At 41.8% G+C, this 15,234-nt stretch overlaps 1 protein-coding gene across 2 annotated transcripts in view; it reads left to right on the top strand.

Moving 5' to 3' along the window:
* The window catches only part of TMEM183A (transmembrane protein 183A), a 31,579-nt gene extending 16,346 nt beyond the window's left edge, over positions 1 to 15,233 (top strand). For both annotated transcript variants that reach the window (XM_088444963.1, XM_088444962.1), the window contains exons 5-8: positions 3,745 to 3,925; positions 9,275 to 9,355; positions 9,819 to 9,974; positions 13,330 to 15,233. In XM_088444963.1, the coding sequence (XP_088301089.1) occupies positions 3,745 to 3,925; positions 9,275 to 9,355; positions 9,819 to 9,974; positions 13,330 to 13,509 (598 nt within the window). In that variant the 3' untranslated portion in view covers positions 13,510 to 15,233. The remainder of the gene's footprint in view (positions 1 to 3,744; positions 3,926 to 9,274; positions 9,356 to 9,818; positions 9,975 to 13,329) is intronic.
* Position 15,234: the final 1 nt, after the last annotated feature.

The following is a 15,234-nucleotide window of genomic DNA, read 5'->3' as shown; positions in this document are numbered from 1 at the left end:
TACCAGACGTCCGGCCCCCAAGCCAGATGGCAAGCCTGCGGCCTGACGGTCCGGGCCTCCCTTTGGGGGATCCCAGGGTGGGAGGCCGCCTGCTACAGTTCGCCCAGTGTTGGTCGACCACTACGACAGACACTTGGGTTCTGGAGGTGGTTTCCCACGGATACGCCCTCTCCTTCCGGCACAGACCCCCGGCTCGCTTCTTCACCACGGGTCTCCCATCAGACCGGAACAAGGCTACGGAGCTGCGGAAGGTATTGCACACTATGCTCCAGGCTGGAGTTATAGTGGCGGTTCCATTCTCCCAGAGGGGCCAGGGTTTCTATTCAAATCTATTTTTGGTACAGAAACCCAATGGGTCATATCGTCCGATTCTCAACCTCAAAGCACTCAACAAGTCTTTGCGGGTCCCGAAGTTTCGGATGGAGACCCTACGGTCCATCATTCTGGCGCTGGAACCTGGGGACTACTTGGTGTCATTGGACATACAGGACGCTTACCTGCATGTCCCTATTCTTTGGCGCCATCAACAGTTCCTCAGGTTTGCAATCAGCAGCGACCACTTCCAGTTTCGGGCGTTACCTTTTGGCCTGGCAACAGCACCACGTGTTTTCACCAAGGTGATGGCGGTCATGGCGGCTTCTCTGCGGCTGCAGGGAGTCCGCATGTTGCCGTATTTGGACGACCTGTTATTGGTGGCAGGATCTCCAGAGCTCCTGTTACGCCACTTGGACCTGACCATTGCACTGCTGCAACGGCACGGCTGACTAATCAACTGGCAGAAGTCCACTCTAATCCCGTCTCGGAGGATTCTGCATCTTGGAGCCTTATTGGACTCGGGACAGCAAAGGATCTTCGTGACGGAGGACAAGATCTCTGCTTTACAGTCAAGGGTGCGCAGTTGTCTGCACAGCCGCCGGGTGTCCTTACACTCGGCGATGAGGTTACTGGGCTCCATGGTGTCGGTGTTCGACATGGTGGAATACGCCCAGTTTCACTCCAGACCTCTGCAGCACCTGATCCTGTCCAAGTGGAACGGGCTGACTCAGTCTCTGAAGTCCCAGACGATTGTGCTCACCCAGGAGGTTCGCCTGTCCCTTACGTGGTGGTTACAGACGACCCACCTCAACAAGGGACGTCCGTTCTGGGTTCCAAATTGGGTCCTGTTGACAACGGACGCCAGTCTTCGGGGCTGGGGAGCAGTTTCGGGTCCACACTTGTTCCAGGGCAGGTGGACGCCGACAGAAGCGGAGCTTCCAATAAATATCTTGGAACTCCGTGCGGTCTTCAATGCTCTCCAGCAGGCACAGCGGTTTCTCCAGGGTCGCCCGGTGCAGGTCCAGTCGGACAACGCTACCACCGTGGCCTACATAAACAGGCAAGGAGGAACTCGCAGTCGGACGGCTCTCGTAGAGGTCTCTCGGATCCTGGTTTGGGCGGAGCGCAATCTTCCGGCCATATCAGCGGTCTTCATCCCGGGAGTGCTCAATTGGGAGGCGGACTTTCTAAGTCGCCAGGACGTTCATCCGGGGGAATGGTCCCTGCACCCGGACGTTTTTCAACTACTGGTGGACAGGTGGGGTCTTCCAGAAATCGACCTCATGGCGTCCCGGCACAACAACAAGTTGCCGGTGTACGGGTCTCGCACAAGAGACGAAGGGGCGTCTCTGGTGGATGCTCTGTCCGTCCGGTGGACGTTCCGGTTCGCATACCTGTTCCCTCCGGTCTCCCTTCTTCCACGGGTAATCCGGAAATTCAAACAGGAAGGAGGGACGCTCCTGTTGATAGCTCCCGCGTGGCCCAGACGGCACTGGTTCTCAGACCTTCAGGGTCTGTCCGTGGACATTCCTCTGCGGTTGCCGCTACGACCGGACCTTCTGTCTCAGGGTCCTTGCCTTCACCCGGACCTGACTCGGCTGTCTTTGACGGCGTGGCTGTTGAGACGGCCATGCTGAGGTCCCGGGGGTTTTCCAGCTCTGTGGTGCGTACCATGTTACGAGCTCGGAAACCGTCTTCCGCGAGGATATACCATCGCGTGTGGCATACGTTCTTCCAGTGGTGTCGACCGAGAGGTTATGCACCGCGGGAGTTTCGTCTGTCTCGGATTCTCGCCTTCCTGCAAGCGGGACTAGATCATGGGCTTCGCCTTGCTTCTTTGAAGGTACAGGTTTCGGCCCTATCTGTCTGGTTTCACCGTAGGATTGCTACAATCCCGGATGTGCGCACCTTTATGCAGGGTGTTCTCCGCATTCAGCCGCCCTTTGTTCCACCTGTGGCGCCTTGGGATTTGGCTGTGGTCCTGAGGGCTCTCCAAGGACCGCCGTTTGAACCACTGGGCTCAGTGGATCTTAAATGGCTAACAGCTAAGACTGTTTTCCTTCTGGCCATTGCTTCGGCCAGACGTGTTTCTGAGTTAGGGGCTCTTTCTTGTAGACCCCCTTTCTTGGTTTTTTATGGGAACAGGGCAGTGCTCCGCACTCGGCCCGAGTTTCTTCCCAAAGTTATTTCCCAGTTTCATATTAACGAGGAAATAGTTGTTCCGGCCTTTAACTCACCGGGTCTTTCCGTGGGTGAGGCCTCTTTGGATGTTGTGCGGGCCTTAAGGACTTATGTTGACCGCACTTCTTCGTTTAGGAAGTCGGACGCTTTGTTTGTCCTCTTTGGCTTCCGTAAAAAGGGTTGGCCTGCTTCAAAGCAAACTTTGGCAGCCTGGATCCGTATGGCTATTTCTGAAGCTTATCTTCATGAAGGCCTACCGGTCCCTCCTTCTCTGAAGGCTCATTCCACTAGGTCTGTGGGTCCTTCGTGGGCAGCTCGACGTGGTGCCTCGGCAGTTCAGATCTGCAAGGCTGCTACGTGGTCTTCTGTCCATACCTTCGTGAGGTATTACAGGTTTGACACCTTCGCCTCTCAGGATGCTTCCTTCGGGCGGCGGATTATCCTTTCTGCACAGGAGCGTCCCCACCCTTAAAGGATACTGCTTTGGGACATCCCCAAGGTATCCTGTGGATACCCTATGGACCCTGAAGTAGAAAATATGAGATATGGTAAGAACTTACCCTTGTTATCTCTATTTCTACGAAGTCCATAGGGTTCCACAGGACTCCCGCCCTGTCGCACCTGTGCTGCAGATGGGCTTTGCTCTGGTCACCGGTTTTCCGTCTCCCTCTGGTGAGAATGTGATTCTTGTATGTGTCCAGATCTTTGTTCTCTCTCTTCCTTCTCCTCCTCCGGCCTATGGCTTGGTAACTAACTGAGGTGCCTTGGCCCGGGGGCGGGGTATAGGAGGGGGACCTAGTGCATCCTGGGAGGCTGAAAGCTTAACTCTTTGGTGCCCTGCGACTGACGTCACACCTATACCCCAAGGTATCCTGTGGAACCCTATGGACTTCGTAGAAATAGAGATAACAAGGGTAAGTTCTTACCATATCTCATATTTTTCCACAGATTTATTGTAAAAATTACTCAAGGGTACTTAAGCTACTATTTTAAATAAATAAAAGACTTAGTACTCTCCATCTTGGAATACCCTTGTTTTTGTAGATCTAATTTGGCAATTTATTTTATATAAATATTTGCGTGATTTACTAATAATTGTTTGTAGCCAGCCTTATAATCTTTTTCAAGTTTTTATGCAGCAATACATGAGCCATTGCAGATGTAGACAATTTATCAAAATGTGTGTGATGTATTATGTACTTTTACTCTTGTGACATTTTCAATGATAAACAAATCTTTGTTTTGCAGACATTACCATACAAGCTGCTACCTTCCTGTTACTTTAGTTCCAGCGTGTATCTACAGGCTGCGCTCATTACGTACATGTGTAATTCGTTCCTTATATCATATGTATGAGCCTTTTTGTTCCAGAGTGGCTAAAAATCCTTCATTACCTGAATCCACGCCAAACACTTTATTAAATTCAAAAGTAAGTTGCTGGGTTTTTTTTTTTTAGCATGCTTGAAGAACTTGTTTTTATACAGTAGTCCTTTTTCTTCTGGCTATACATTCTATTTTGTAATCTAATTTGCTCAGTTACTGAATTTGGCCATTTTCTGCCTTTGTTATTTTGGTACATATTCTGTCAAATACTGTAACAACTGTCTTTTGGGTTGGCGCCTCATCAATAAATATAATATACAAGCTAAAATGAAAAGATTCTAAAAATAATTGTGTGTGTGTGTGTGTGTGTATATATAATATATTTCCATTTTATGTCTAAACAGACTTAAATTGCCCATACATAGGAAGATACAAGGCACAGGACATCGTTAAATCACACAATGCAGTTTCCAAAACTCTGAAACCTTAATTTTAACGCTTCTGAATGTTATGGTGCGTACACACGTAACGATTTTAAAGAACAATATCGTTATCGTTCAAATCGCTCATTTAAAAGGACCCTACCAACTTACCAGCGATGTGCGACCACGTATTGATGATGGCGATATCGTCCATCAGCTGTGCATGCTGGTCAACTTGCTCGATATTGAGCAAGTTACTATAGGGATCGCGGGTCGCTATAGTCGCCGGTAAGTATGTGGTGTGCTGGATGATCGATATCAATCATCCAGCACACCAGGGAGGGTGCATGACTATCAGCCTGCGATATCGTATCGCTGGCTGATCGCTACGTGTGTTTGCACCATTACTAGTGTGTTTATTTTACCTCTTTAGTCTTGTTTTTACATTTTTTTTATAGACATCCAAGGTTAGTAGTTCTTTACCTTTGTTGTGGTATCAGCATTACTTTTGTGTTTGTATTATAACACTGATTAGAGACCTTTTTGAGTAAAACAATGTTTCTTTCATTTAGTTCTTTCCAATATTGAGCTAACTGGTTTTCATCCATTTGCCTGTTAGCATGTTTTGCTTTCATGTAACATTATATTGTTACGTAAGTACTCCCGGCTTTAATGAGTGATTTGCCAAAGGCACGTATTCTACCCCTGCATTTCAAATTCCTGTTTGATTCCAATACATTTGCATCTAAGTGGGATTTCCAGTTGCTTTATATGGTAAATTGCAGCTTTGCTAAAGTGCTCTGTTTCTTGGAACACGTTGACCTAGAAGTGGATGGCTTCCTTAGTGGGAAACTAATAGTAAGCACTAGGCTGATTCATTTGAAGCTTAGACTTGACCGATACAATGATTCCAAGTAACCACATGTTAGTCCTACAATGAATACCTATGTGTATATTTAAATGTAGGTAATTGTAATACACTCAGTATTCTTTGGAATAGTTTTCGATCTGTAGCACTTTCATTGTGATTTTGATATGCCGTAGGTACAAGCATTAGGGGCTTATATATTTATATTTATTTTATTTTTATTTTTTTCTTGAAAATACATGAGGAAGTTTCATGATGTATATTCACAGATTTACATCACTGGGCTGTTGGTCAACCTAGATAGGTCACAACATTAGGGCTTGGTGTATTGACAAATATGGGTAACTTCTGTAAATTTTACTCTTCATGATATATGAGAAGCAAAATAAGGACCCTTTGCTTAATAGGAAAGTTACCACACTTGCAAGCAAGGTTTCATATTATGAGCTTGTTCAATGAAATATATGGACAGACCTGTGTCAGTACCATATGTGCATTTATTAATATGTTGTGGCAGTTCTGTTTCCCTGCTGATTTATAATGCTGCATCATCAAAAGACTAGAGTGGAAAAGCTCCTTTATTTGTTGTATACAGCCAATGGCAAAATTGCATAAAGAACTGTATCATAAAGTATGTGTGTAGTGTAACAAAGCATTTCAAACTGTTTTAAAGGGGTGATGTAATACCATAAAGCACTCCCAGTACCTTATGGGGTAACCCCCCCCCCCCCCCCTTAATCTATTTTACAGTGTAATGCAAAGACACTGTATCCTCTTTATGTATCATTTAGAAAATGACTGTGTATAGAATCTTGGCCACAGTAATATAGTTTAATTACTATGATATCAGTGATGTATTTCTTTAATTCAATCTATGGGATCATTCCAATTAGGTGCAAATTGCCATTTTTCTCAGCAAATTCACATTGCGAATTCATTTTGCAATCCAATTAGAAACTCTCATTGAACTGTTCAGTAAACTCGCATTTTTCCTTTCGCACCTCCCTGAAGATGAGATGGTAGGGAATTGTTGGGGGGCTTAAAAAAATGTCCTCAAATTACCAGAAAAAAAACTTAAGGCAGGTATCCACTACTAGACATACAAACGAGAGCACGATTACGACATTACAATCGTGCTCTCGTTTGTATATCTAGTGATGTGCCTAGACTAAACGTTCACTCGTTCAGTCCAGGCACATCCATCATCCCCCGCACATGCCGAACCTGACGAGATCGTCAGGTTGACCAGCATGGACGGGCGATGTCTGATGTCGGAAGCGACCAGCGGGCACGCGCATCGCTAGTCACTTCCAACCAAAACATGCCCGATGCATGCGCAATTTGCAAGCGATTGCACGATAACGTCGTTATTGTGCAATCGCTTGGCTAAATCGCTAAATGGATCCCCCCTTTACTCGTTGCACTCTAAATTGAATCACCATATTTTTTTGAGGGGGGGGGGGAATTTTTTTTTCACGCACCTCCAAAGTACCTGAAAGATTTTTAAAAAAAATTTTCGCATATGAAAGTAAAAAAAAGGGTTTTTTATCTTTAAATTGTCAATTTTTCAGGGATACAAAATAGTGGTTGCTCATGATCAACCTAATAGTATTTCACAGGTGCTTGTAAAGGGAGGGGTTTATTCTAGGCTAGAAAAAAAAAAATTTCGGGGACCATGAAGCATCTCCACACCCTTATCCCAGAACAGCAATTTCCACTTCACAACCTAAGCAATATGTTCCTTACCCACAAAATATGTTTCGTCCACCGTTACCTCATTTTAAGACTGCTTATAATGTAGTTTGGAGTGCAGAGGAAATCATAACATTTCTGAACAGTTTCATGTAAATGGCAATCACATTCCGCAAAATGCAAGCTACATGTTTAAGTCAACATGTACTGACGTGATCTGAGTCATGCACTAAACCACACTTTCTTCCATTTGCTAAATGCCTGCATTCACTTACTGTTGTCTTCATGCACTGAGCCGTGTAGATCGTACTGGAACTATTTCTAATGCTGAACATTTCTAAACATATATTTTACTGTGTATATGCAACAATAACACATTATCTCACATAGAAGTGGCCAAGCATATTATCTAGACCAACACACAATACTAGCCATTCTAAAGGGACTATTCCGTTAGACACAAGGTCCTGAAGTAACATCCTTTATGTTTCCATGTGATGTTTATGTAATAGTTTTTGCTTGACTTACAGACGTGTCCTCATACATTGCGGCTGTAGTCACGCCAATCAGCTCCTCTGGGTGCACCAGGTCCAGTGCGACTCTGCTTGCGCCAAACATCTCTTTTGCGGAATTTTTGCACAATGTTTCTGTTACAGTGTGATGCAACTAAAACGTACCTGGAGACTGCACTAATAAGCTTGATGTGTGTGACTTACGCTGGGTACACACTTAACCATGTGTACCCAGCCGATTGTTTCGTGCAGCAGGTCCCGTCGGGCGAGCCGGCATCGGCAAGTGCGTACATACTTGCCATTGTTGGGAGCGACGGTGCGACAGCAGGGGCTATGCTGCATTCGATGTCGTGGACGACATGCAGGAGTGCGCATGGTCTGCGACATCGCAGGTACATACTGCCCGATGTGGAATATGTCGTCTTATCCGCCAGATCGAACAACATATCGTGTAGTGTGTATCAGGCTTTTGTCTGAATGCGAAGTGCTTCGATGCCATAGCTTTATTTATACGCCAGGCTCTGTTCTGCTTCATTTACAGACTCGCACAGTTACTGTATACAAGTGTTGCATATCAAATGAATTGGCATAGTCTCTCACAGCACTGGTTATTGAGAGTAGAAGTATGAGGACACATCTTTAGCAATTCTTTCATCACTGTAGTTGCTAATGTACCAGGCCACTAAGGGGCACATTGCATTAGTTGTGATGCTTTGAAGAGTGCAGAATATCCTCCTACAGTATGTTGCCACATGACATCAGTGACGGCCCTTGGTAATTTTCTTTAATTACTTTATTCAAATCCTGTGGTGTTTTACTCAAGGATGCTTTTATTGTTTTGTGCAGACTAGAGGTTCCTGATAATATTGTCTGATTTATTAGACTCAGATTAACATTTTGCATATAAGAAGAATGAGTTAATTGCACATTATTCAAAAGTGTGATTTCCCTCCTACCTTCATCAGTAACAGCTAAAGAACCATTCTGCATTATACTACCGGGTTCTGTTTTTTTTGTTTTGCTTATATGAAATCCCTTGAATCCAAGACTAAAGAGTCATCACTATCCGTAACATAATTACTGTGTTATTCCTTCATCACTCCAGAGCGTGTAATCCTTATAGAACTATGTGTTAACCCACGCTATACCTCCAGATTCAGGGCGATTCAAATAGAGCCATTCCCTCCTCCTATTCATTTATGTTTATTATCTCAAACTTCATGACTGACTTTTTCTGTGCTCACAAACCTGATTCTTGTTTATCTGAAAAAAATGGGGAGGATGGGCTGCACATCCTAATTTCAGCACAATAAGAGGTGCTACCATGCTGAGACCTGTAGTTCTAATGCAGAAAGAAGGGGGGAAGCAGATGCACACTCTAAGTACTAAAAATAATAAATATCAAATATATATATATTATAAGCTATCAATTAACATGGTATTCTATAAAGGTTCTTAGTAAATGTTTGGCCACTGCAGTACACACATGTAATGGGCACTATTGCAGGTAAGTCCTAGACAAATGTATACTATGTGTCAGTATTAGGGATGTTGGGGACCCACCTGATGAGGTCACCGTGAATTGATAGGTGGTCAACCTCTTTGGCCAAACATGTACTAAGAACCTCTGTAGCAGGGGTCCTCAAGGCACACTAACAGTCCAGGTTTTAAGTATAGCCAGACTTGAGCACAAGTGACTTAATTAGTACCTTAGTTATTTTGATTTAACCATCTGTGCACAAGCAAGGATATCACTAAAACCAGGACTGTTAGTGTGCCTTGAGGACCAAGGTTGGGAATCACTGCTCTATAGAATACCATGTTAATTGATAGTTTTATTATATATATTTTTGATATTTATTATTTTTAGTACTTAGAGTGTGCATCTGTCCCCCTTCTTTCTGTCTTGTTTATCTGACCAGTACTTGTTACAACTAATGGATTTTATGTCTGTTTTTCAGTGTTTACTTTTCTGGTGCAAGAAAGTAACTGGGAGCAGGCCTGACCCATTGTGGGAGTTTAACTTCAAATTTAAAAAGCTGGTAGGCTAATTTTTATATATTCTAAACGTTCTCATGCTTAAGTAATCTTCATCAGTGTGAGCCCCATATTTATCAGTTTTAGGTCACTGCATACTTACATTGTGGTGTTATTTTTGATCTTTTCATTCTGAGATTAAAAAAATAAATGGCACTTGTGAATAATTTTATTGTCTTTTAGAGTAATTAGCTTTAGATACTTATCTTATAAACTACTTAAATTAATAGAAACTGTTCCATCTCTATACAATCCTGGTTGTTTGTCGGTTGTGGCTGTAATAGGAACTGCTACATAATTGGTGGGAGTCTTAAGATATCTTATAAAGGTGAAATAAATTTTATTATCCTGTGAAACTTTGTTTCCCACTTTACTGCCAACTATATTTTAGATGATACACTACTGTCTTAATTAGTGTGCCATTAACATTATATAATGTCATTCTTATTGGTTTCATATGTTCTTTAGCCTCCAAAGCAGAAGAACCACTGTCTTATTGAACTGCAGCCCCCTACAAAGTACAAAGAAGTCCTTTTTAACCCAGATCATGAATGTTGCCTTCTTCAAATTACCACACTAAACTTTATTTTCATCCCGGTTGTCATGGGTATGACCCTAACTTATGTAAGTATGTTGTGTACGCGTGATTGATTTAATTTTTTTTATTTATTTATTTTGTTTTAACAGATTTGTTATTTATCCAAAGTAATTTTGGGAAAAACACTGTGTACCAACTAAGGACAAGATGGTAATAGAAAATTGTAATGTTCAGTGGCAAGGTTTTACGTAAATATTTCCTTGGCAACCAGTAGTTAGGTGGATGGGCTGATGGGTATGCAGTCGGGAAGCCGGCGGACCTAATCCCGACAGCCGGCTGTCATATCCCGGCAAGGGTCTAAAGACAGGGAGGTTATCGCTCAATCGTTTGTTAATCGGGCACAAATTGGGCTGCTTAATGTCAAAAACTACCTGCGCTGTGCGCTCCCGCTGGTTGTTTTTGACATCTATCATCGCCTGATCATGCTGGTCAATCTGTCAATAATGACAGATTGCCCATGTTCGGGGATGAGGGATTGTGCCTACACTGAACGACTGATCGTTCAGTGTAGGCACTGCACGATTACAATGTCGTAATTGTGCAGTCGTTTCACAGTCTGCTAGTGGATGTGCCCCATTGCAATACACTCTTAATACATTTCAGCTTTGATAGCTTCTAGTGACCACTTTAATTAATGTGCTTATGTCTGCTTTGTTTTTTTAATCTCTGTTGCTGCTTTTACCTTTTTTTTTTTTTTTTTTTTTTTTCTTTTTTTCTTTTTTACTACGATCTCTATTATTTTTAATTGTTGTTATACTGATCCTTTTTGCTTCTTATTGATCACTTTTCTTAGTTCTATTAGTTCCCTCTGCCTTTCCTTAGTCACTGCTACTTCCTTCTTCCTTTTTTTTTTTTGTCTTGCCTGGTTCTTCATGCTTGTGTACGCCAAGAACTGTGTTTCCTGAGAATAGTGTTGGGCGATCGCGCTCGTTGCCCAGAGGGTGAGAGGTCAGAATGAAGAGCTCCAGAATCGGGCTTATAAACCTTAAACACTTTCAAAGTTCTGGGCACAATTATATAATTCATCACATATTGAAACATGTAATGGTTTATCTTGGCCGGCCTGCACATGGCAATGGCATCCCAACATGTTCTTGTCTGGTTTTCAGAGCATGCAACCACTTTCTACCCAATTTAATCATTGTTGGTATGTACAGATGTATCCTCATACATCTAGCCTCCTTGCGCGCTAAACAGCCCTTCTAGTCGCGCCATACCGTGCCGTGACTCTGTAATGCCGAGCATCTTTTCGTGCGACTTTTTACCTTCAAATGCGTCTTATTCGCTGCAAATAATTAGCACGAACCGCTTCTGCTGATTAAAATGATATGCAACATGCCTATATGCTGTGAGCGACTGCGGGTGTATCTGCATGCGAATTGCTACGTTACAGTGTCAGCGGCTGTAACGTAACGTAGCGTTTCGTATGCAGATACAGTCGCTCACAGAATATAGGCATGCTGCATATCATTTTAATCCGCAGAAGCTGCACTAAGTATTTGCATCACTGTGTGAATAATATGCATTTGAAGGTAAAAAGACGCTCTGCGCTACCGAGTCACACGGAGCTCGTGTAGCGCGACTTGTAGTGCACGAAGGATAGATGTATGTGGACACATCGGTAGATGCACCCGCCACTCTTGATGGTGGAGTGGTGGCTCTCCAGCCCTGTCCTGAAAGCTAGACTGTGTAAGTCACAGCTAACATGGAGAGTACATACACCACAAGCAGCTAATTATTCTGTCACCTTCATTGTTAGGTTGCAAAATATGAATACGAAAAATGCAAAAGTCATTTTCTCAACTGACTTTTAATGGAGAATCATACTGTCCTTAAATTTAGTTTTCCTCCTATATCCCTCCAGACCATTTAAATTCAATTCAAATAATTATATAGACACTATACATCTATCTTTTCCCCTACCGTAACCCCCCCAAACACAAGTGTTAACCGTTTCATACTACTGTCCACATTCGTAATCTGATATTGAAATAAAGCTGATCTATATTATATAATATACACTATACAGGGAAAAAGTGACTGTGTGGGGCACACATACAAAAGAGCCACCTAATGTGAAAAGCAAAATGTGATTAAATAAAACCTAACCTTTTATTAATATCAATTAAAAGATAGAGCAACTCAAATATAATTAAGTTAGTAGAACCGTATTAATAGACTCTGGCTTTTGTTTTCATTAATCACTCAGATAGTCATAGAAAATAGAATTTGATGGCAAATAAGAACCACATCCAGTCTGCCCTTTTAGGGTTAGTTGTACTAACAATGCTAGACAATGGAAAGTTTGTTCTGTTCATCGCCCGCACCTGCCAGTAGTGCCAGCAGGATTTCTGGGGTTATTTTAGTGTAGGGGAGATAGGCTGACCTATTGCTTCTGAAGCGGCTGCCCCTTGTCCAAACAGGTGAAAATGAAATGTGAATAGGCATGTGATTGGGACCAGATGAGAGGAAGTGTAGACTTGAGGTAATTGTCTCATCTGAGGAAAGATGGATCAAGCTCTGGAGAGTCCTCTAATAAGGAGTGCACCACTAAAAAATATATATATATATATATATATATATACACTGTGTGTGTGTGTCTGTGTATATATAAATTTATTTATTAGTGGTTGCTAGAATGTGTTGCTTTGATAGCTCTTTGAATTAAAACCTGTTCACATGTTTTTGGTTGAGTAGCACCATGCCCACATTAGACAAACTACTATACTAAAGTGAACAGTTTGATATTTGTCTGATTCAATTATAGATTCCAATCCAGCAACAACAGGGTTACTTTTTTGGTGAAAATGCTATGATTTGTCAGTTTCTATATTTTTATTATTATATTCTTGTTTTGTAATCTGGGACCACAAATGTCAGTGTATCATTATCCTGGGACCCAAAGTGTCAACATACCTTTCATTCTGGGACCCCAAAAAAGTGGTTTATAAAATAATGTATTGCATATCTGTATATCTCCATGCAAGAGCTGAATTTCAAAATGTCATTATTTTTTATTTATATGGCATCACAAAGGCTTTTTAGCACTGTATATAGACTAAGATGTATGTATTCTGTATATATGTAATGTGTTGGTGAACTTCAAAGTTCCTATCACTCTTTATTTCAGGAAACCTGGAAAACAAAGGACCACTTAGTGACTCCATCCTTAACCTCACTTGTATATTGCCGTACACAGCATCCTGCCCTTCTCTTGCATATCCCATTATACCTGCTAAGTGACACCCTAGTATACACTTGTTCCTTCCTAATCGCACACTACAGAATTACACCTTGACATATTACTATGGTCATGTTTTTTTTTTGTACTATGTTGGAAAGGTGGCTTATTTATGTCTTCTTTTTATTGGTTTAATATAGTTGACTATGAATGTCAGTACCGATATGAGGCATCACCGAGTGAGACTGGTCTTCCATGACTGTCCAGTGTTGAATGGCAGGAGGCCTCGTGGAGATCAAGGAGTACAGATTGTTTTGGATCCCGTACACAGTGTCCATCTCATAGACTGGTGGCATCCAAAATACCCCTTCTCAAACTAGGCCTAGTGTCTGAGCACGGGCGTTTTCTGTGAGTGGCCCCTTCAGATACCAAAGAAAACTAAGGATACTAAAATAATGTAAACACAGACATGGTGTGATTTGTATTGAGCGTGTGGATATTTTTATAAAAGTGCATACAAGTATGATAGTGAAGATTAATTTGTAATGATAAGTTTGATTGAATGATTACTTTTTCTTTCCACTAGATATGGCAAAACATTTCTATTTCCTTACGTTCATTAGAGAAAGTATAAACTCCTCATATAAAACCATGTTGGGAAACCGTTGGATATATTAATTTCTAACGCTCCTGAGCTTCCAGATGTTTTGCCTTTTGATTTTTATTACAAATCTGAATTTGCACATTTTGTTAATCGGAGGTTGCAGTATTAACCTAGGATGAAATCTGACCTCATACATGCAAAATAAGAGTGCAGTATTACTGCGTGTATCATTGAGGATAATGGTGGGCAAAAGACACTAATAGCAAATCCCTTTCAGGTCCTTTTTGTGTTCTATATTACCATAAGCATTCTTTTTTGTAATGATTTGTTATTTTTACAAACACCAATGATTATGTGAAGAGGTATCACTCATCTGAGACCTCTCTATTATCATATTAAGTTGAGGATATATGCATCAGGCTGCCATCTCTTAGGTAGCTAGATGGTAGACAAAGTAACAATGTATTAAGTGGCTAAGTTACTGTCAATTACTGCACATAAGAAAGGTACATATGATTAACTATAATGGTATTTTTATTTTTTAAGACAGTGAATCACTACACCTGGCAATCTGGATGATGTTGCCCAATTAAGTCTCTCAACCTTGCTGGCCCCTGGCAAATAAAGGTTTTTGTGGGTGTTTTTGGGTGGGAAGTTTAAGTTTATTTTCTTTTTATTGAATTAAAATCCAGTGGTATAAGACTTCTTTTAAAATGGGAAAAATAGAATGGAAATGCCATAAATGTAAGCAGACCTGCCATTCTCTCTCTTTCATAAAGACATCACTACATGTAGTGCAATTCTGCACAGGCCGGTTGCCTTTACATATGTTGTACTGTTCTTGTATTGACTGACAAGGAGCCAAGTTAAATATGGAATAGTAGTCCCCTTATTTACTAGTGTTCTCCTGCTGGCTATGTACTATATAGTTCACGATAGCCAAGATGCTCGTTGAGAGTTTAGGATATAGCCAGATAAATCCATGGGGTGAATATGCTGCCCACATGGACACATACACCCCTCACAGGAGATTAACACAAGATAATGGTAATGTATAATCCTTACTGTCAATGTGGACAGTATACAGATGTGGCCTTGTACACTACTCAGCTTGAGCCGAGGGTCTTTTTCACCTGAAAATGCATCTTAGTTGCACGGGACCAGGTGGCTCACTTGCTGCTAGGTGTATGAGGGCACATCTGTATGTGGCACATAATTGAGATCTGCCCTGTTTCCCACTTGGGTTTTCTCACATTGTTCTCTAATTAATGATCTCTTTGTGATTAGTCCTCTATTTATTTCTTCCATGTGGAGAAGTGTGCATATGCTAGGAGAAACTATAGTTTTATTTTTTATCTAAATACAATTGTACAAATTTACTCTACAAGCAGTACGCAAATCATTACTGGTATTTATACTGATTAAACCTTACGCAGGATGAGTTCATTTTAAAATCTACTTTTGAGATTTAGGAATAAAAAGAAAATGTTTTTATTGTTAG

This window comes from Taudactylus pleione, unplaced genomic scaffold (assembly GCF_031769625.1).
Source record: "Taudactylus pleione unplaced genomic scaffold, aTauple2 ptg000374l, whole genome shotgun sequence".
In the NCBI taxonomy this organism is placed as follows: Eukaryota; Metazoa; Chordata; class Amphibia; order Anura; family Myobatrachidae; genus Taudactylus; species Taudactylus pleione.
The sequence above is the reverse complement of the archived record's forward strand: the minus strand, read 5'-3'. Positions and strand labels throughout refer to the sequence as shown.